The following is a 23,570-nucleotide window of genomic DNA, read 5'->3' as shown; positions in this document are numbered from 1 at the left end:
AGCAGCGTGAAGGGAGAGCTGCGGAACAGAGGGCCTGCCCTGGTGGTTAAGACAGTGCCTGCAGCAGTGCCTGAACTCGATCCCGGGTTCTGGGCCTGGATCCAGCTTCCATCCAGTGTACACCCTGCAGGGGGGCAGCAGGTGGTGGCTCAGGTAGCAGCCACCATATGGAAAACAACTTGAATTCCTGGCTGCCAGCTCTAGTCCTGGCCCCAGCACGCACGTGGGAAGTGAAGCAGGCAACGGGAGCTCTCAGTGTCTGCCTGTCTCTGTGGAGCTCTTCCACGTTTAAAAAAGTAACGACATATGCATTTTTGAATAACTCATGTTTGGGAACAAGGTAATATAAATAAAAACAATAGAACATGACACAAATAAACGCATAAGTTTAGCCTATATGCTAAGTAGACTACTAGGGTCTTTAGTGTTCTCATTTTATTTGATCTTTTCACCATCAGAGTTCCCAGTAGCTTTAGCACCACTTTTAGATGAGAAAATTGTGGTTCAGGAAGGGAAAGTCCCTTTCTTTTTAAACATTTTATTTATTTGGAAGAGAGAGATACCTTCTGCTTCTTGCTGATCTCCTCCCCTGATGCCCACAGCGAGGCCAGCTGGGAGCCTGGGGCTCAGTGTGTGCCTCCCGCGTGAGCAGAGGGAATTCTTCAAGCCGTCACCTGCTACTTCCCTGGTGCGCATTAGCAGGACGCTGGAGTTAGATTTATAGTCTGGACTCAAACCCAGGCACTCGGATATGACAGTCAGGCCTCTCAATTGGAGCATCAACCATTACGTTAAATGCCCACAGCAAGAATGTTGCTTTGGGTTACAACACAGCCAGGATGTGCTGGCTATGAGGTTGAGCCAAGGCATGTCCTTTCTATAGTTTTAGACTTTATTCCAATCTAGCAGGTTCCAAGCAGCAGCAGGAGGAGGCCAACTATAACATGCACAGTTTGACACAGAAGGCTGAGGAAGGAAGTTGGTTTGCTTCTGTACTTCTCAAGAGGTTCAAAGAACCACTCTCTCTTCCTGATGTACTGGTTCTTTCTGTCTTCACCTAAGCACACATATTGGTAAAAACTAGGAAATCCCTGAAAATCCTTAGCCCCAAACACTTCACTTTCACAAAGCTTTTGACATCTGATTTTCCACTGCATTGACACATTGCTGTAACAATGTTTTGGCTTTTAGCAAACAATACTCATATCATGCTTTTTCAGCTGTTAGCATCAAGAGCTCTTACAGAACTGCTGCATGTCCAGCTGTGGCAATATTTAGACATGCAAGCATCTTTGCCGAATACCAAACGCACACAAAAATCAATACAAATCAGATCTTACAGTTCATTTGAATCGGTGTGATGCTGAGTTGAAGAGGGTGTGATTTCCAGGGTCATACTCCAAACCACAGTGGTAAACGATTTCAGCAGTTCTCTAAATCCTTGCGTATTCCAAAGTTAACAGGAGGGTCTGACCATAATTTAAGATGGAAAATGTAAAGGCTGTCTTCTAAATTTGGGACTGAAATACTAGAAGCAAGTTTGATGCTTTTGCTGAATTGGTCTTAAAAGACTGTTTATTAGGCTACTTTTCTTAAAATAGACTTCCAGGTGACTTCACAGGATTACTTGTTCTTACAGAGTTTATACTGAACGCCCAACAGACTGCTAAAACACATACACACAGGGTGGACCTTTGATTCAGGGAGTAAGACCCACTTAGGATGGCTGTGTCCCACATGGAAGGCCTGTGTTTGGATCCCAGCTCTGATTCTGATTCCAGTAGCTTCCTAATGTGGAAGGCAACAGGTGCTGAATCAAGTCCTTGAGTTCCTGTTACCCACGTGGGAAATCTGGTTTGAGTCCCAGGCTCCTATCTTTAGCTTGACCCAGTCCTGGCTGTTGTGGGCATTTGGGGAGTGAAACAGCATCTTTCTGCCTTTTTTTTCATATAAAAACAAAACACAAAACAAAGATGTTGCTGTCTGTGATGTCAGTATCCTAAACAGGTGCTGGTTCAAGTCCCAACTGCTCCACTTTCCTGGCTGTGGAAGTCATTTGGGGCATGAACCAGCAGGTGGAAGACCTTCCTCTCTGTGTCTTTCCCTTGTTCGCTCTGTAACTCTACCTTTCAAATAAACAAATTATTTTAAAAAATGCAATGAAGAAAAGAGAGAAAATAAATCAGAGACTAAAGATTGCAAAAGTGTGTTTACAACTTGTCTTTGACTTACAAATTTCTAGGCCCAGGAAGGAGCGGGAAGGTGTGGTTATGGTGCTTTGGTTGCCAACCATCTTCAGGTCTATGCCCTTCTGTTGCCAGGTGCTCAAGCCTGCTTATTTAGTACAGATTTTTGGCAGTGGGAGTTCAGGGATTTATGAAAGGTAGATTTCTGGACCTATTCATTTCAGGTCCCTTTATTCAAACACTCTCATGATGGTTTGTTGATTCTGAGACAGACATTCACTTACCCATCACCAATTACAGGCTATATTGTTACCAGTGGCTAGGGCTGCTGTCTCCTAGGAAAGCATACTGGGTGCCCACAGCACACTGTGGGCATCGAATCAGGAGCTCTTGGTGTTTTATATCCCAGGTGCCTGGCGACAACAACAAGCTCAGGAACATTTAAGATTTGAACTTCTTTATCATAAAATGTTATTCAAAATAGGCCCAACCAGAGACCATTTCACTCAGCGACGTAAGCTAATCTCAAAAGGACACATATCATATGTTCTCTCTGATACAAGGCAATCTTCATGCAAAATACAAAATAGATATATAGGTAAACATGTATATATACATCTTTTCATAGATGGACTGTAAAATGGAGATTAGCATTTTGGGAAATGAAGATACATTGGAGTAGGCATCTCTACTCCTAAATAAAAGCGGGACTCCCAACGAAACTGATAAATATACCTTGACAATGGGATACTAGATTTTCTATAAGTGCTTATATATATAATGTCATTATATATTTAAACAGAAGAGTATTGGGCTTGTGACTGTTGCTGAAGGACTACACTATTATAATAATATAGGAGAAAATGCTGAGGGGAGAGGAAAGAGAAGGAGGCGAGGAGGGAAGTGGGAGGGGGAGTCCCTAGATCTACAAAACTGTATGATGGAAAACAATAATAATAATAATAATAAAAAATAAGAATGTTATTGATCTTGAGGGCTCCCCTTGGCATAAGCTGTCATAATTCCATTTTAGGAACCTACTGGACATGTACTATACTCCATACTCGGTGTTAAGTAGTCATAGAAATCATCCTATTCGGTTTGAACAGCCTCTCTGAGAAATGGAGGTGTCCACTTGGTGGGTAGGACACTCGCACAAACAGTGGTCACTCACACACCCCTCCAGTGGGAGGTTGGCTTTCCACTGCCTTTTACTGAGGTGCAGAAATGGAGAAGTGCATGGAGATGGAAGGATGATGGGGAAACGAAAAGAGCTCTGAAATGCCACCAGTGGCCACCCAAGGTCAATCACATCAGAGCTGAAGACAACCCCCAGGCTCTGAGTAGGTGACCTTTGAAATTGTTCCTTGGGTGCTGGGTCACATGGCTCCATCTTTGCCTTTGAGGAGGGTTCTTGTGGTAAGAATTTAACATCAGCCTTCCGTATCTGTAGTTTCTGTGTCCAAGGATTCAACCAACCACAGATTAAAAATGCCTAAAATGGTTGGTATTGTATTGCAGTGGATTAAGTCACTGCCTGTGACGCTGACATCTCATCTGTAGTGTTGATTTGCATTCCAGGTACTTGATTCTGATTCAGTTTCTGGGTAATGTGCCTGGAAAGCATGCAAGATGGCTCAAGGGTTTGGGGCCTGAAATCCACATGGGAGAACCAAATGGGGTTCCAGACTCCTGGTTTACTTACTTCCTGGCCTTATGAGCAATTGGGGAGTGAACCAGTGGAAGATCATTCTCTTTCTTTATCTTTTCCCTTCTTTTCATAACTCTTTCAAATAAATAAGTGAATCTAAAATTCCATTTAAAAATATTTGAAAAAACAGCCCTAGATCTGTATTGAACATGTATAGGCTCAGGTCACCATTCACTAAACAATACAGTATGATAACTATTTACATTGACATCACATTGACTGTAACAAGAAATCTAGGGATTATTTAAAAATATTTATTTATTTATTTGAAATGTAGAGAGAGAGAGAGAGAAAGAAGGTCTTCCATCTGCTAGGTCACTCCTCAAATGGCTTCCAGAGCCAGGGATGTGCCAGGCTAAAGCCAGCAGTCAGAAATTTTATCCTTGTCTCTCAAAAGTAGCAGGGCTCAAGTCCCTGGCCCATCTTCCCCTGCCTCCCCAGGCACATTAGCTGGATTAGAAACCAGAACAGCAAGGACTCGAACCAGTGCTCTGACATGGACTGCAGGCATCACAATTGGTGGCTTAACCAGCTGGGTCACAATATTGGCTGCAGACATGATTGAAGTATACAGGAGGATGTGTGTTAGTTCTATGCAGGCACTATACCATCTGACTTGAGCATTCCTGGGTTTCAGTAACTGTGGGAGGTCCTGGAACCAGTCTTTCACAGACACTAAGGAGCGACTGTGTTTGGTAAATCCTCAATTGAACGCTTTCAGGCATATTACTATTTAATAGAAAAATCTTACCCAAAGTGTCATGAGATTTTCTGCAAAATCCATTTCAGACAGGCACATTTATTTGTGCAGCAGTGGATCCAGCGTCCAGGTTCCCTTGTGAGCAACAGGCCTGGGTTTCTTGGCACAAATACATTTCTTGGGTCTTGTGGGTAGACACACTGCTGCCTTTCACAGTGGGGTGGAAAAGCAGGAATTCCTTCCTGGGGGGCAGCTCTCCCTGACCCCTGTCAGCCTCTGGGCCTGAAGGCTTTGATTTTCAGTAGTGGAAATACTGAAACTTCATTCTCAACTAGCCACTGGAAGGCGGCCTGTCACCAACTGATCTGTTCACGCGTGTAATGTAGTCCACACTGACACACTGAGCAGATGGCTTTGCTTAAAACAAAACCAAGCACCTAGAAAGACATAATGGCAAGAACCAAATTCATCTACAGAAGGAATGATATCATCACACTTGGGAGTATTTTAAAGACATTAGATCCATCTGGTTACATTGCATTGGGCACATTGTGAAAAATAGAATTTCTTAAATAAAACCAGTTCAAATCTGCAACAGAGAAGCAAAACTTTCTCTTACAGATTTAAAATAAACAGAATGCTCCTGGTGTGGAGAATTTTGAATATGGGAGCAAAAGCTTAGCTTTGTATGACTGTATTTTTTTTCTGAGATGGAGAAGTGTTGGCATTTGCTAGGCCCAAGGCTCAAGTGCCACACGAAGCACCACCTTGGATAAGACAATAGGCCACAGTCTCCTGCCCTGATAAGCACTATGGGCCAGGAACATTACTGCACAACAAAGCATTCATTAAACATATCTGGGGTGCGTGTTTGACCCAGTGAAGACATTGCTTGAGGTATTCACACTCCCATCAGAGTGTCTGAGCTTCCAATGCAGTTCTGCTCTGAAATGCAGCTTCCTTCCTGCACCCTGGGAGGCGGCAGGTGGGTACAGATACTTGGGCTGCATCCACACTGTGGGAGTTCTGGATTGAGCTCCTGGCTCTTGGCTTTGGCCGGGCCCAGCGTTAGCTATGCAGTCATTTGGGTAGTGGATAGAGGTTTTTTTTCCTCTCTCTCTCTCTCTCTCTCTTGCTTCCCCACCCCCATCTCTCCACCTTTCAAATGAAAACAATTCATTCGTTAAAACTTGGATATCATGTAGTGAAATGAAGGGAAAAAAAGAAGGAAATCCACGTGCTTAAGGGAGTTTTGGCTACAACACCCAGACTGTCTGTTCATGGAGATGCACGAAGTTGAACCATTAACTCCAGCAGGCTTCTCTTGGATTGCAAAACAGAGAGGGTCCAGCAACCCGGGCCAGGGGTCATCAGAAGCAGAGAGAGCTCTGATACCCATCTTGTCTAGTTGATGTCTTCAGGGAGGCTGGCTGTCCCAAGAAGTCAAACTTCCTTTCCCCACAGGACTTTTCACAAGTGTGTTGAGTCACATTGGGGCTTGGGATGTCCATCTAAAGGATAGTAACAGATTGCCTCGGAGGCATAGTTTATGCCAGAATCCATCCTGGGTACCACCAGCAAAGGCCTTGTCGGCCTTTCACTGCCGGGGTTGGTACCACGTGCCCATGGGGCCGCCTGTGCCACCTCTAATGGACAAAGCCTGTCTGGCAGGGGCTTGGTCCTCCCTCTCTCAAGAGAAAGAGTTGGCCACAGAGATTCAGAGCAGTGCTGACTCAGCTGTGACTTGGCACTTGTGGTGTCCTCAATTTTCCTTGACAAGCCTCTGACGCTACTTGTGGAAACTGATGGAAAAACAAAATATGAAGATGTCTACTTTAATCCATTAAAAAATATCCATGTAGTAATTTTTCGGTAGTCCTCATTTTCCATGAACTTATTGAAGATCACTGGTATAAATGGATTTCATTGCTTTGTATCCCCAGATAAGCTGGTCTTTTACTTCCATTTTCCTTGAACTTTTGAAAGTACTCTGGTATATGACCTAAGTCTAATTTGTTTTAGTTTTAAAAAATATTTATTTATCTTTATACGAAAGGCAGAGTTACAGAAAGAAAGATCTTCCACCTGCTGGTTCAGTCTCCAAGGCCAAAAAAGGCTGTAGCTGGGCGAGTTGGAAGCCAGGATCCAAAAGCTTCTTCTAGGTCTCCCACGTGGGTACAGCAGTCCAGGGCCTTGAATTAACTCCCACTGCTTTCCCAGCACGTTGGCAAAGACTTAGGTCAGAAGTGGAGCACTGGGACTTGAATCCATATGGGATGAGGGCACCATAAACGGAGGCTTAACTTGATCTGCCACAGTGATGATCTCTCTTCCATTTTTTAAAACTTTATTTAAAAAATTTACTTGAAAGGTGGAATTACAGAGAAAAGAGGGAAAGACAGGGAGAGAGAGAGGGAAACTCCTTCCAGGTCTCTCACATGGTGAAGGCACCCGAGGGCACGGGCCATCTTCTGCTCCTCTCCCAGGTATATTAGAAGGGAGCAGAGGTGAAGCAGCTGGGACTTAGGTGGGAAGCCGATGTCGCAGCCAGTGTCCTAACCCACTGTGCCACAGCGGTGCTTCCTTCCCCCCATTTCTCCTTCACAGGGCTGTTTCTTTAGTCTTCTTTGTGAAAGTATGTGTCACCTGTCTCCGTATTCTCTAGACTCCAACTCCAAGAAAGTCTCCTTCACTCAAATAGCAGACTGATGGAGTTGTAAATCCTTATGAAGAGCTGTGACATTATGGGAAAAATCAATCGGGGGAGGTGGGAAATGGTGGGACGGGAATCCCAGACTATACAGAATTGTATGATAAATTTCAAAAATTAAAAAAAGGAAAGTGTAAGAGGTTCTATTCTAGAATAATTCCCATGGATGATTTTTCACCGGCTAATGTCTGGATGCACCTGTTTCACCCTGATTTCTTCAGTTGGAAATGATCCATCTACAATTAGAGCTGCTGGGCTGGTGTTCCAGGGCAGCCTGTTGAGCTGAGGCTTGGGAGCCCAGCATTCCACATCCGAGCACCAATCGGAGTCCTGGATGCTCCGTTTCTAACCCAGTGTCCTGCGAATATGCCTGGGGAAGCAGCAGAATATTGCTCACACAGTTGGGGCTCTTGCGGTAACATAGGAGACCCACCTGGAGTTCCTGGCTGCTAGCTCCAGTCTGGCTCAGCCCCAGCTACTGCTGCTATTTGAGGAGTGACTGAGTATATGGGACACTCTGTCTGTCTGTCTGTCTCTCTCTCTCCTCCGCAGTCCTCTCTCTGACACAACTTTCCAAATAAATAAACAAAAATAATACAAAACAATTTAGCGGTAAAAATCTCTGGTGTTTTTAACAAAACTATGTGATTCTTTTACTTAACTTTTTTTTTTCCTGTTCAAATATTTTTGTTTCTGGCGAGATAATGAAGTCATTGTGGTTCCCTTGAAGTATAAATTTGTCTTGCAAGGAAAAGTTCGCTTTTTACTCACTGTAACTGTGATGTAAAATTCCTTCTGGTGAGTTTAAAAGCTGGCATGATGTGGCAAAACGCTGAAGGGGAGTTCTGTGCTCCAGAAAAGCAGCAGCTACATAACGAGGGCAAAAACATTTGGTACTTCTTTGCTCTCACAACTTTGACGGTTTGAAAGAAAAGAAGAACCTACCCAGAGAATAAACCTTATTTTCAGAGTTCTAGATTAACCCCGAACAGTCATTGTTAAGAAAATGAAAAGATGTCTTATCTGTAGCAGCTGATCCCCTCCGCAGCTCTCTGTATCCATCAACACGATAGCTGTATGGAAACTGCCTTGAATTCATCTCCCAGATGGAAAGCAACACTTCCGGTATCAAGATCACCGTCAGAGGTCGGATTTCTCATCAAGAGACGGTGTTTAGCACACATTCTACTGAGCATGCTGCGGAGGGTCGCGTGGGTCCGCCCATCCAATACCTCGCGCCCAGCACCTCTCCCACAGCACCCCTGCACACACACGGAGTCTACCACGGTTGCAACACAACATGCTCCTGTTGCCTTCCAGCTCTACAGCCCTTAAGCTGCCCAGAAGACACTCACACGGCAGTTGGAGTTGGTTTTGACCTCTGCTATTCCAGAAGCTTGCGGGGTGAGAAGCTACTGAACAAGTGACAGGGAGTCACTTTCCTCTCAAACATGACTCTGTCTCCAGAATACACTGCCCTGTTCGGGTCACGCCACCCGGTAGCAATCTGGTGGGACAATCTTTTAAAAATGATCTTTCTCTTGACTTTTCGGCTTCTAATGCAATTTTCATGTTGTCTCTCCATCCTCTCTTGTGGCACACAGAATCCTACGCTGAAGCCAAGCAGTCAGCCTAAAGCTAGGACTTCAAAACCATTCCTTGATAATACATCAAAACAGCCCAAGGTGGACCAAGTGTTATCTGTAGTTCTACAGATAATGAACTGGACAGCGGGCTCAAGCTGCCATTGGGAGTTTCTGCAGGCAATGTCCTCCCCATGGTCCCGCTTGGTGTCATGTGTGGTTTTATTTTGCTAGGCGAGCAATGCTCCTTAAGAGCCTGTTTGGATGGGAGGAAGGACCTGGCAGAGGGCTGGGACACACAGCCTCAGCCTCTGTCTTCTCTGTAATACCCCAGCTGCACCTTTTGCTTGCCTGCCAGGAACACCACCTTTTCAACTCGGTTCTGTAAAATGTGATGGGTTCAAGTGCACAAGGAGACAAGGACCCACCTCCTCTCCCCTCTCCGGGCCTGGTCAAGTCCCAGAACTCCGAATGTCTGTCCTATGGGTACATTTCTGAGCTTTTTTTTTCTCATTTCCCACATTTTGAACCCCAGCCCACTGAATCCCTTTGCCTGAGTCAGACCCAGGACGTCAGCATTCTATTTGTCCCACCCTTCCTGTGTTTCCCTCGCCCTCTCTCCACCCATCTCCATGCATCATCACCCAATCCATCAAGCCATATCCCTCTGTGGGTCAGAAAACTCACCTTAGAGCCCAAAACCTCTTCCAGGCAGCCTCCCCTGATTAAGCGAGGATGAAGAAGCCTCGGAAGCATGACCGACAAACTCCCAGTAAGCGAGAACACACACACACATGCACCCAAACAAACACAGAAACACGGTAGAGAACATTAGACATTCTCTACTTTGGGGCTGTTAGAGCTGCTACGAGGGTCAGCTCCCTTTTATGACCAGTAGCCAATGAATCATTTCAGCTGCTCTGCCCTCTTTTCAAGCTTCCCGAAGATTCCTCCTCTTTTGTTTCCCCCCTCAGTTTCTTCCTCGCATAGCTAAAGGAAGCATCCCTCACAGAGGAGGGTGACACTGAGGCAAGCCCGTCTTCACGCCGCGTCATGGCGGCGCATCCCACGGGCGGTGTGTGAACTCAACTCGCGGCTGGCAGGTGCCTCAGCCACCTGTTTTCTTACCAGGGAGCATGAGACCCTCCACGCTCCCCCTCACTCCCTGAGCAGATACATCTACTGAGTGGGGGATAAAGGACCAAGGTCCTGCACCAGGCCCTGCCGAGCGACAACAAGGCAAAGCTTCCCGACAAAGCTCCAAGCTGCGCCTCCCTCAGGGCTGCCCGAGAGCCGGGGGGCTCTGGGGACTCCGAGGGGATGGCATGAAGAAACGAAACCAGACACACTGGCTCCTGCAGCGGCGCCAGCCGCTCAGGTCAGGTGGATGCCCCTTGTCAGGGGCCTGAGAGACAACAGGGCCTCACGGGACCAGAATGAGGAGCGACACACACGGAGAGGCCAGGGCGGGCGAGTGGGACACGGCGTCAGACACCAGCGCCACAAGAAGCTCGCTAGCTACAAGCCACGCTGCGCAACCTCCAAGCAAAACAGAACCGGCTCTGTGGCGGTCAAAACGTACCTTCAACTGCAGAACTCAGTTTTATGACACCTTGAATAGAAACAGAAAGGGGCAGTTATCTCATGGACCCAGGCGATCTTGGCAGGTCTTACACACACACACACACACACACACACACACACACACACACACGCACGCACACTTCCGACCGCGACTGTTTTTGCTGACATTTCAAGAACTGAACAAGTATCACCGTCGAAAATGAAATAATTTTCTTGAGTTCTTGGATTAGATCTCATGGTGTCTTCATTGCTACAGCTGGAACCATTTGTGAGAATTTTTTGCTAAATTGGAGATGGGCTAAGACCAAGGTCAAGCTTGCTTGGGTGACTGTGCATCTTACGGGTCCGTAAAACTTCACACAGTAGGACATCAGGGACCAGTACAACTTATTTAATACACTGGGCATAGAGATCATTTGATGTGGGTTGGGACAGAGTTTTCACTGAAATCTGTGATATCTGGTACAAAACAGTGCTGTCACCTGCTAATTTCTTTGAGCTGGCCTGACGGGCTGAGTTTTCGGCTCCCTACAGGTGAAACAATGAACAAACTCTGAGCATGCAGGGTTGTTCGTGAAGCAAGGAGATGGTATACTCATTTTCAGTTAATTCAGTGGTGAAAATACTAATCAGATTGCATCTAATAATTTGATTTTAAAAGTATTGCTTTGTTCTCTGTAAGTCTGCCTTTCCAATAAAATAAATTCTTTTAACAAACGTATTGCTTTGTAAGTCACCATTAAAATAAATAGCACTTTCTAATCTCTAAGCCATAACCACCATCCTCTAGGCTGGACAAAAGTGTTGATGGTATTGTTTGGTTGAAATTCTAGCTCTTTTTTGTAACTAGAGGAGTTTCTGATTAAAATTGGAAATAAAACTCTTTTCAAAATGGTGAAGCTAAACTGGTACCAGCATGCTTCCACACTAATTTTAACAGATTATGTTCACAAAGAGACAAACTTGGTTCCATTATGGCTTTCTGAAAAAGCTACCTATTGAATTTCATCTTTCCTGCAGAATAGGTGGTGTCTGGCTAACACCTTAACAAGGGACTCTCCAGGGGGAAAAATCTGCATCTAGGTGAACATACGCTTATCAATCCTGCCGATTTAACGGCTGTGCAGCACCCAGTCCACGTGTAATACACAGAATATTTATGGCAAGTTCCGTGTAGTTTGTCGACACTCGGAATGCTTTTGCCAATTTGCCCCGGTCTCTTTAGCCACAATCACAGACTGTTCAACCACATTGAACAAAATCATGCATTCAGTCGCATCTTGATCTTATAAGTTTTTCTTGTCATTAACACCTTTAACGTGGTCGATTGTTAAACTGTTTGCACCTTCACAGAAATTATCTTCTTGAAATCAAAACCTCTTTCAGCTTCAGCACGCTTGTAAATACCTGGTCCGTGAACACCTGCCACGGAAGGCGGAGTTGGGGGAAGTGTGTGTGGAAGCCATGGCAGCGGGTGGTGCTCCTACCATCCAGCCTGGCTCGTTGTAAACAACCACAAGAGCATGATGGGAAAATGTAGTCAGGTGGCTAGGAGGACGTGTGCTGTGTGCTTTTTTAACCTTTTTTTTTTTGTATAATTTGCTTAAGTGTGTATAATTTGTGATCATAGAGGCACAAAACTTCTAAAAATACAGTCAATGATTCTCACAAGCTAGTGAACAGTTTTAGGGCACCATTAATATTGCTAATATTTCCCCACTCTGTCTCAGAGCAGGACAGCTTGAACTTACACTATTTCATAAGATCTTCATAAAGGGGTTGTAATTTAATTGAGCAGACCAAACGTGAGTGATTCTAGCATTCGCTCTTACTTTGCTGGGAATTTTTAAATCTCATACACCTGTCATATGCCAGAACACACTACACACACCTCACTGTGGAAGTAGCCACTGCAATCAACTTAGAACACAACCGAAATTCTTTTTTTCTTTTTTTGATCAGGCAACTAAACCAAGAGGCAAAGCCAGCTATGAGCATTCAACTTATTAAACAAAAATCCAGCAGCTTTTCAAATTGTTCTTTACATATTTTAGAAAAATTTCTCAACTGTATTTGCTTTTTTGGATAACTACAGTGTCAACAAGTGTTACAAGGAAATAAAACATTGTATCCTAATCAATGTATAGAAACCTAAGTATAAAAATTGACATAAATTTCTGATATGAAAGGAGTGCAGTGGAGGAATTCAATAAACAGCAGTGGGGAAAAATGATTAAGTTAAAAACAAACAAAAGTTTGACTTTAGAGCTCTAACGATAAGCATTAATTTACGGAAACTAGTCGTGATTTATTAGCTGCACCAGAACTTTTTTAGTCCCCTAAATTTTTCTTTAGAGTAGTACAGGCATTTAAATGGGAAAGTCACTATGTTATATTGAAAACCTCGAATGAGCTAGATGTAGTTATATAGCTAATATTAATATCATGTATACAATTATAGCAAGGAAGGGACAAGATATATCTTTTAAGATGTGAAGACTTACAAAATGTTGAATATTTTTAAAATGACTGATGTTGATGTTAAAAGCTACATATGGTACTGTTGAGTTCCAGCACATATAACGGACATTATCTGGTTAGCAGCTGACATAGACATTGCCTGGCATTCAGGATAAGCCATAACACACACATATAAGCGTATATACACATGATGGATTCCACAACTCCCGATTCTTGATAATTTGCAAAAGTATCTGAAAATAATATAGATAGATAAATAAAAAAGAAAAAGACATCTTACTGATTTCTTACTAGTTGATAACTCGAGTGTAGAATTGTCACCCTGGTGGAGTTGTCACCAGTTGTCACCCTGGTGGTGATGTGTGTAAATGTGGACCCATTATCCTTCTGCAAGTCAGAGCCAATCACGAGCCAGGCCTTATTTTTCTAAAACTTCTTCAACTCAAAAATTATTCTACTTTCTTTCATCCTTTATTTACCAAATAATTAATTCCAATTAATACAAAACTACAGGAGGGAAGGAGCAGGTTAAAATACTTCATAATAAGTGTGACTGAGTTCACGGGACACTTATGCACACCACGATGGTGGTGCCAAAGGCCGTGGAAACATTTAGACATACACATATGAGTGTTTTTAAAAACATCAAAATTCTAAGAATCTCAAGGAAAATTTCCCACACCACCCTGATTCTGAGCCTGAGACAAAGAAGGGTCTGCCTTGAAGAGAATTATGGATGAGTGTTTGGTTTATTTTAACATTTATGTACTTATTTGAAGGGGAGAGAGAGACAGAGGAGAGAACATTTTCCATCCGCTTGTTCATTCCCCACATGACTCCAACAGCCTAGACTGTGTGAGGCCAAAGTCAAGGGCCAGGACTGCACCTGGATCTCCCACATGGGGGGGAGGGCAGGGACTCGAGCAGCTGCACCAGCATCTGTTGTCTTCTCAGGAGCATTAGCAGGGAGCTGGACCAGAAACGGAGCAGCTAGGATTCACACTGGCACTCCCATGGGATGCTGGCATTCAAGGCTGCGGCTTAATTCCCTATGCTACAAGGCTGGCTCTGTGTGCTTTGCCTAACAGGGTGAAGTCTAATAAGATTCATAGGAAGTCCACAAAGTTGACAAAGGAAGTCTATTAATGCACAGCATTAGCTTGAACAAAGCGAAAGAAGCTGCCCTTCAGGTCTGCAAACCACTATAGGCAGGAAAGAGACTAACAAGATCATGCAGCTACTGTGTCATTTTTCTGTGTGTGCATGAAAGAGAGAACTCAAACGGTGAAGCGAGACCTGGCAGGTGGAGCTCAGAGCTGCGGAGAACCATACCAGCGAGGAGGACTGGGACCCCCATTCCAGGAACTGGTAACACCTGCATTTCAGAATCGTCTCTGAGCCACGATTCCTTTGTGTCCACTGTACAAGTGCTCAATACATTTGCCTCATGCCATCAGGATATGTTGCGTTTGCATGTGGGATAGGTGCCTTTTTTTTTTTAAAGTTCAAAAGTCTTTACATCAAGAGAAATTATATTTGACAATTGCATGAAAAGGGCCCCATCAGTGCCTGAACCTTATATAGAAAGGAACCTGCATTCCAACTTTCAATGTGGGCTTTTTTTTTTTTTTTTAAAATCTTTAAAGGAACATTTTGCCTTACCTAGGATGTAAATGATTTGTGTACAAAGAATAAATTGTGGCTGACAGAACAAAGCCACAGATTATTTGAAACTCCCACGCTTCTTGATCTGGGAGTGCTCTGGCCGGGAGGAAATGCTGCCAGCCAGTGTCAGCCCTGACCTTGGCTTCCTATCTCTGGGAGTACTCCCTCGTGGAGTCCTGGGCTAACACGTAGGTTGCCTTGGAGCTGTAAGACTGGAGCCGACTTGGGAGAGGTCACAGCTAAGCCCATGCTGCTGGCTTGGAAAGCAAAGTACCAAGTATGTCAATTACACCATCTTGGACCCCATGTCCACTTCAGCTACAATGGTTAGGATGCTTATCCACTTGACTGGGCCGTGGGGCAGCCATTCTGACTGTGTTTGTAAAGGGGGTTTCTGGATAATATTAGCAACTCAATTGGTGAATTGAGTGAAGTACACTGCCCTCTGTTAACATGAAAGGAACCTCACCTTACCAGCTAAAGACCTGATCAGAACAAAAAGGCTGAGTAAGAGACAATGCTTTCTGCTGATGGATTTGAACTTGAACTCTCCACTGCTTTTCTGGTTCTCAAGCTGTTGAACTCAGACTGGGAGGATGCCATGCACCTGCGTGGTCTCGCGCCAGTGTGCTCCCGGAGTGGGACACTCCGAATGTGACGTCACCTGCATCGTTTCCTTACTGTGTGCTGTTGCCCTGGAAGCCTCGATTTCCAGCTGAGGGTGCAGCAGAAGAATCGCTCAGCTGAACCCTGCCGAAATCCCTCGGTATGCTGAAATGGTTGTTTTCAAGCTGCTACACTTTAAGCTAACAGGGCACAGCAACAGGTAACTAGTAACCACAATCGTGCTTTGGTTTTCTGACTCATATTTAGTCCCTTAGCTCTTAGTATTCCAGCCACACCACACCTGCAATCCTCTGGTATTAACGCATACCATCCCTTATCCATTTTTTTTAAGAGATGGAGGAGGAGGGGAACAGGGAGATAAACAGAACATCTAGACATAGTAAGTGCTGACTGAGTAAGCATTTGCTAAGTGGACGAGTGAGACAGCAAGGACACCCTTCTCACTCTGATAACTGCCACTCCTTGCTCTCCCACTCCGCACAGTTGACTGCCCAGTCTTTACAATAGGAGGAAGACTGTGGGACGATGAGGCCCTTCCCCCGCTTCCCACCATCCGGGAAGGCAGCCACGTGCAGCAAGCACGCACAGCGGAAGGTCCTTCTTGTGACTCCGGGGAAGAGCGAGGGCAGCTGAGACGGGCTGGCAGAGAGTGTGGGGAGATGCAGCAACCCGGTGCTTGCCTGTAGCTGTGTCTCTGCTGGGAACCAATCGGGTGCTTTCCTGAGAACCTAAAGAAAGCTGTGAGAGCTCGGAGTGCTTACAGAACTGATGCAAACTTAAGAGAACTTATTATGAGATTGTGAGCTCCTTTCCACCTGCTTTATTGAAAAGTGGAAGAAGGATCTAAGGCAGAGCTGTCCTGCAAGCCAGGGAGATTGTCTTCCTTAGTCTTCACTGCTAGAATCGTTCTCTTAATACTTGATGTACATTTCTCCTGGTTAAAAATACATCCCCCTTTGATTCTCTCTCAGCCTCGATGAGTAAATAAATAAATGAATGAAGAAGAAGGGAGGTGACAGTCAACCTCAGGCTTATGATGCCCCTGTTCCACGTGAATGCCTGGGCTGAGCCTCTGGCTCTAGCTTCCCCCTCCGGCTCCCTGCTAGTGGATAGAGGTGCCGGCTCAAGGAACTGGGTTCCTGCCACCCTTGTGGGAGACCCAGATTATGTTCTCAGCTCCTGGTTCCAGTGCAGGGCCACCTTGGCTGTTGCAGGCATTTGGGAAGTGAATCAGCTATGGGAAATCTGGCTGCCTCTTTTCTGCCTGTTACAATAACTAACTACATATAGGCACACATAAACACAGTCCCTATTTAGTTGGTTGTGTGGATATGGAAAATGGATGCTCCCCTGGAAATACGCTTCAATAAAATTTTCCTATTCTACTCTAATATCAGTTTGTCATTTTTGCTGAGAGTTGAATAAGCTCAGGTCTCTGTAGATGTAGTTTCCATTATACAACCTAAAAGGTATTTTCTTTGACCTCATTGTATTTTTCTTAACAGTCGTCTCCAAGTGGGTCTGTGGGCAATTATTTCATTACCCGGTTTAGTAAGCAGAAAGGAGGATTTTCATTCCCCCGGTAATCTTCTTGTTCTTTCTTTACCAGTGCCCCTGCCTGGCTAGGCTCTCTGCAGACATACCTAGCCCACCTCATTTTAGTTAATGTACACACTCGAGACTGCCCATTTTCACGTCTCTGGTTTGTCCTTCCTCCGAGTGCACAATGCCGGGCTTGTCCCTTTTGAACATGTAACAGATTAAAGAGCGGCCGGAGGCAGATGCAGGCACACCTTTGATCACTCATCCTTGGGGGTTAAGGGAGGGCAGACACCTGGTGGCTGCCAAGCTGGAAACAAACCACAGGCCCGGACTGGAATTACCTTAAAAGGAGCCGCAGCTCAGCCACAAAGGCAGCTGGAAGTGCTGAATGGGTATGGAAGGAAGAGGGGCAAACGGTCGGGTGGGAGACGCAGGAGAGCCCTGACAATGTGATTCCGGCTAACTGGGCTTGGGCAGAATGACTGCTTCCTAGCAAAGGGCAGGAAAGACCAGGCAGCTGTAACGAGAAACAATGGAAAGTAGTCCTTTGTAAATAGTTATTTGCAAAAACTTCCAGCTATGCACAGATGCTGGGAGGTGATTTTGACAGCAGCTCAGGATCCTTTCAAAGGAAGAAATTTTAAGCATTTCTTTCCCTGTTCCAGAACTCTGCAAAGTGTTCAACTTTGCTCCAGGAGGCTTTCAAGGCGGTGTTTCCTAGGGTTCTATGAAATACAGTGAAACTGCATTGCCCCCTGGTGTCTATATGCTGTCATTACATCATATGTGACGCTCCAAGAAGCTGCAGCTTCATTTTATCCTTGGGGGATAGACCTGATATATACTATCGGAAAAGTTATTTTTATTTTTCATCTATTTTTTTTATTGATAAGTAGGTGTATACACATCCACACGCAGAGATAAACATACAGACTCCCATTCATTGTTTTATTCTCCAAAGGCTGGGACTGAGCTTGGCTAGTCTCAATTCAAGTCTCCTGGGTGGGTGGCAAGGGACCAGTTGCTTCCCAGGGTGTACATTAACCTAAAGCTGGAACTGGCAGCAGAGCTAGCTCCATGGCATGGGATGTGGACCTCTGACTGGCATCTTCACTGCTAGGTCACATGCTTAACCTTGGAAAACACAGCTCTGACAAGACATAGAAGGACATTTTGAAACGAAGAGTCCTTCCTCTTCCAGCCTCAGCAGAATCTCCTCAGGAGCTCTGAACGGAAACTGGTCAGATCCCAATATGCTGATTTTTCTTTTGTTTGAAAGGCAGAGAGAATACACACACACACACACACACACACACACACACACACACACATCTTTTGTCTGCTGATTCACTCCTCACATGCCCCATGACAAGCAAGGGCATGCCAGGCAGAGGCTAGGTGCTCAGAACTCCATCCAGATTCTCCATGGGGTGTCAGGCCTGGAGTCAACATCAGCTCCCACACAGGGTATGCAGGAGCAATAATCAGGACTGGGGGTGAAGGACCAGGACTTGACCAAGGCTGTCTGCCATGGGATGAATGTCTCTCAGGTGCTTTCTTGACCACCGCACCAGATGTCCATCTCTAGATTCCCCTTTTACTTCCACTTTTCAACACACAAACTTAGGTCTAGCTCTACCAGCCTTGGACTCTATGAAGCGATTCAAGCTATACCTTCCTTTCCCCAGTGATGGCTCCACTTCAGTGATATCATGAGCATATTCATGGGCACCAGTAACATGTGGAGCAGGTGTTTCTAGGAGTCAGGGTGAAGGTTCCTAAGGATGTGATTGGAGTGACGGTGGCATATTGATGAAGGCAATGCATTCTCATTGGAGGGGCAGCGAAGGGGACACCCTGGGATTTCAGGCATGTCCCTGAGGGATGTATCCTCGAAGGAAAGGGAACAGAATCAAAGACCGGATATCCTGGGGTAATGAGCCCATTTTTACTCTGCAACGGATGTCACCTCATGACAAAGAATTAAAAATCAAATCTGAAGAATCTATCACATTAGAGTAAGACAAGAAGTTTTTAATTAATTTATTTTGAAAATTTGAGTGACAGAGCTCTCTTCTGCTGATACACTCCCCAAATGTTGGCATTGTTGGCAATACCTGGGGCTGGGCCAGGTGGAAGCCAGGAGCCAAGGATTAAGTCTTGTTTGCCACATGGGTGGCGTGGACCCATATGAGCCATCGTCACCGCCTCCTGAGATTCCCCTTAGCAGAGAGCTGGCATCAGAAGTGGGGCTGGAGATTAGGGAAGACAGCCTGGTAGTTTACAGTGTTGCTACACTAATGCGATGGATCACAACTGCTTGAGCCATTTACTAGACTTCAGTCAAAAAGTCTCATGGAGGAAGATCAGCACAGTACCAGCCCAATTCATACTTATTAGGAGCATGAGTTAAGGGACCAACTTAAGTAAACACACAACCAGTGCTGACTGCTACTTCCCACCTACCCATGGGACCTTGGAAAAGTCACTTAACTAGTTCCCTCCACTTGGACACAATGAGGCTGACACTCGGAGTACTAAGCATCTGATGCCCCGGAAATATTCTGTTAAGGAGAAGGATCATGTGAGGACTCCACGAGGGTAGCCCAGGGGAGTTATACATGAATTTCTTTGTTGACACAGCCATGCTAGGAGGCCTTGTCAAAACACCCACACCACGAAGAACTGTCCCAGGGCATGGGGAGTCTCCAGTGGTAGTCTCGTCTCTGAAGCGGACCTCAGAGCAAACCTGGCGTTTGTCACATCTCAGACGCTTGCAGGTGGGTGTGCTGGTCTTCGGAGAGCATGCAAGGCCTGTGGGGGAGCATTCTGGATCTATCCAAGGACAGGGCTCATCCCCAGTAGGAAGTGGAAATCAAGGACAGTTCTTGGACCTGCTTCCTTCGGAAGGATCTAGAATGTGTCTCCGGGCATAAAAAGCACTTGGTGCTGAAAACATTGATCAGTAAACTTTCTTCTGAACTCCCTAATCCGTTTCAAAGTGAAACCTCCCCAAAGAATGCAGCTGTTCTAACTTCCTTCCCCTTGAGCTTGTGTGACCAGGGCAGACCCACCGTTATCACCCACGAGGCACAGACAGTGCACCTGACCAGATGTTATCACGAAACTCTTCCATCTCATCTCTTCTCCCATGGACCCATTTATCTTTTCTAAAATAACTTGTTTTTTCCTGAAATGTTCTTTTCTTCCTCCTTTCCCTGACTGAACTGATATATAAGCCTCCACAAGCCCCATTTTTCGGTGAGCTCCCTTGTCTCCATGAACAAATATATGTCCTTTCTCTCATTCATCTGTCTTCCATAAGCTAAATGTGAAACCCTTGCAGACACTTATCCTGAAAGAGCAGAAAAAACTTTTTCCTCCCCCATGTATTTTCCTCTGTGCCTTTGGCCAAGCACTGAACTTCGCCAAGTGTAATCTTGGTCCAGGTGTTTGGAACCAGGTTGGCATGTGGTCCTGGGATGTCTATAAGTTAAATAGCTGTGTCAAGCGAGTCCAAGCGAGTGGACACAAATGTTCCATGTAATACTTGATGTGTTAATAGTCAGAATATCTCTTACTAAAGATGGGTACAAACAAGTGCTAGGTAAGCTTGTTAAACAAAAGTATTTGCTTTGGACAATGCAGATTAGCTCTAGGGTTCTAAGCCTTCCAGACACGTTTCTTACACAATACACCTTTAAAATTTTTGCAGAGATGATGGAAACAGTAAATAATGTTAGCAAGTCTAAATATTTAGGGACAGTGTGGTGGTTCAACAGGTTCATTCTCTGTGCCAGCATCCCATATGAACACTGGTTTGTGTCCTGGCTGTTCTACTTCCAATCCAGCTCTCTGCTTATAGCCTGGGAGGATGGTTCAAGTCTTTAGGTCCTGCACCTATGTGGGAGACCTAGGAGAAGCTCCTGGCTCCTGGCTTCAGAGTGGTTCAGTTTTGGCCATTGTGGTCATTTGGGGAGTGGACCAGCAGATGGAAGATCTCTTGTCTCTTTCTGTCTTTGTCTCTGTAAATCTGCCTTTCAAATAAAAATAAGTAAAACTTTAAAAAATCTAGACATTAATTGTTGGAGTAAGATGATCAGAGATTATTTTAATGAACTTTGTCTTTGAAAATGTTATTTATTCTTATTTGAAACAGAGAGAGAGGGAGAGAGAGAGAAGCTCCCTGATTCACTCCCCAGGTGTCCACAATGGCAGACCTTGACCAGCCCACAGCCAGGAAGCGGGCACTCCATCTTGGTCTTCCACATGGGGGCAGGGACTCAAGTACGAGAGCCACCACCTGCTGCCTCCCAGGGAATGCAATAGCAGGAAGCTGGAATTAGGAACAGAGTCAAAACTCGAACCCAGACACTCGGATCTGGGATTCAGGCATCTTAACCAAGGTCTTAAGCTCTAGGCTAAACGCCTCCCCCAAACTTCTGCCAAAGTTTAATTGGAAGTGCATTTTAAAATGTGTGCCAAGTGTGTTCAGACTTACCCCAAAGAGAGCAAGTTGATGGTAGGGAAAGAAACAGTGCCAGCCTTCACTAATAATGGGGCAAAATTATATTTCCCTTGGGAGGTTGGAAATCTATACTCTTTCATGGGAGGAAGAGACTAGAAATCTATGTCCTCTGATACAATTTTCAAAGATATCCCAGGATCCCAGAGCTGCGCGGGGCTGCCAGAGTATCCAGTTTCCTGGGAATTTCACTGCCTTCTCAGCGAACCAGGCAGCTGATAACTTCCTGAACAGCTGTTTCTCTCATGTACTCTTCCAATGCGTTTTTGGCAGTTGTCAGCTAAATCCTTACATGTGTGCACTATCTACCCTGCAAGAAACCATTCTTCGTAGGTAGCTCCGTTTTCCTTTGGCAAAGGATTTGCAAGAATGGCAAATTGTTAGTCTCTAAGTCTAAAGTGAGAATGTCAGCGTATGTTTCCTCCAAGTGCAATCAAGCACATCATTGTAGCATCTTTATGAGAAATTCCTAAGCAATTCCTATTTCAGTGTCTCTAAAAGTAGCTGCGGTTCTGCTTAGATGTGCTTAGAGTAACATCGTGAAGTGGTTATGGGACAACTGTCAAGTAAGGAAAATGTACTCTTTTTTGATTGGCAAGTAACCTAACATGAACTTTTCCTTGACTAAGCACAGAGACTGAGGTCTGCTAATTTTCCTTATTAACACTACTGCAAAGTTTAAGCTGCTTGACTCTTTTAAAGGATGAGATTATTTATGTGAAAGGCAGAGTTTCTACTGCTTTACTCCCCAAATGTCAGCAATTGCTAGGTCTGGGCCAGGCCATCGTCAAGACCCGGAAGTTCCACGTACTTGGGATGTCTCTCGCTGGCGTATCAGTGGGAACAGTTGATAGGAAGTGGAGTAACCAAGACTCCTGTATGGGATGTTGGTGGGTTAAACAGCAGTTTAACTTGCTACACTGAGTCGCTCATCCCGACTCATCCCTTTTGCAAAACCTCTAGGTTCCTAAATGCGGCTTACGGCATCCTGGGTTCCTGGGACCCTCAGGACTTTCAGATTTGCCTTAGATCCTTCCCATGCCTTCCCCTCCCTCTCTCTTACTAAGGTGTGCTCCAGGTCCTCAGGACTTCTGCTGAGCTCCCTTTTTTTCCCCTTGTTCCTGCCTCTGACATTTGCCCTTTCCTGATCTTCAAGGAAGACTTCCTTGAGGAAATGGCTGTCCCTTCGCCCTGATCACACAGCTCATGGTGGGTCTGGGACCACAACTCCCTGAATTCTCTCTCCATTGTGCTGGGAAAGGGTTAACGCCCTTGTCATCAACACTGCCCAGAAGATCTCCCTACCCTCTGCTCCTTGATGCCAGGGCAGAGGCAGGGGCAGGAGCAGGCTGGTACCTGGCATACAGCAGGTGCTTAAATTGCGAGCTTAAACAGATATAATAACCAAGCCACAGAAGTTGCCTGTTTCAGCCTGAGATGGAGTCTGTGCTTTGTATAAAGGCAGAAAACAGATTTGGGCTTACACTCCCCCTAGGCTTTTTAAACAGATATTTTCTCCCCCACACACATGTGCACAACTAATGGAAGTCTAATCTACAAGAGAAGCTGAACAATGTAGACTTGATGAAGAATCTATTTTAAAGAAAGAATCAGGGCCCAGCGCGAGAGTGTAGTGGTTAAAGTCCTCGCCTTGCACAAGCTGGAATCCCATATGGTTGCCAGTTCTAATCCCGGCTGCCCTGCTTCCCATCCAGTTCCCTGCCTGTGGCCTGGGAAAGCAGTCTAGGCCAGCCCAGAGCATTGGGACCCTGCACCCGCATGGGAGACCCGGAAGACTCCTGGCTCCTGGCTTCAGATTGGCTCAGCTTCAGCCGTTGTGCTCCCTTGGGGAGTGAATCATCGGACCGAAGATCTTCCTGTCTGTATATCTGCCTTTCCAATAAAAATAAATAAATCTAAAAAAAAAGAGAAAAAGAATCATAAATACTTTTACTGTTGTCCCCTTATAGTCAATTCCCAGTAGAGTAACACTAACTATCCTTTGAAAATCAAGATCATGTGACCCCTTTGCTAAAACGCAGAAATGGCTCTTAATTCACGTACCATGGAAGCCAACTCCTTCCAGTTGCCAATAATATACTACATGACTCAGTTATTTACGGACTTGATATTATTCTTTTCTGCAGTAAGATTTTTGTTTGGTAGAAAGAAAAGTGTTACTGAAATGAGAACAACGACACCCACAAAGGAGCTTGGGAAAGCTAATATTGTGTGTGTGTGTGTGTGTGTTTATAA

The 23,570-nt window shown here is 45.1% G+C and overlaps 1 protein-coding gene across 10 annotated transcripts in view; it reads right to left on the bottom strand.

Moving 5' to 3' along the window:
• LOC121166533 (disks large-associated protein 1) overlaps positions 1-23,570 on the bottom strand; it is a 316,740-nt gene that overhangs the window by 111,545 nt on the left and 181,625 nt on the right. For 6 of the 10 annotated variants that reach the window (XM_040995704.1, XM_040995706.1, XM_040995707.1 and 3 more), the window contains exon 5: positions 10,473-10,502. The exons of the other annotated variants lie outside the window; for them this stretch is intronic. In XM_040995704.1, the coding sequence (XP_040851638.1) occupies positions 10,473-10,502 (30 nt within the window). The remainder of the gene's footprint in view (positions 1-10,472; positions 10,503-23,570) is intronic. 10 annotated transcript variants of the gene reach the window in all.

The sequence above is a fragment of the Ochotona curzoniae genome, unplaced genomic scaffold (assembly GCF_017591425.1).
Source record: "Ochotona curzoniae isolate NIBS_2020 unplaced genomic scaffold, NIBS_Ocur_1.0 patch170, whole genome shotgun sequence".
In the NCBI taxonomy this organism is placed as follows: Eukaryota; Metazoa; Chordata; class Mammalia; order Lagomorpha; family Ochotonidae; genus Ochotona; species Ochotona curzoniae.
This window is presented reverse-complemented; position numbering and strand designations above follow the sequence as displayed.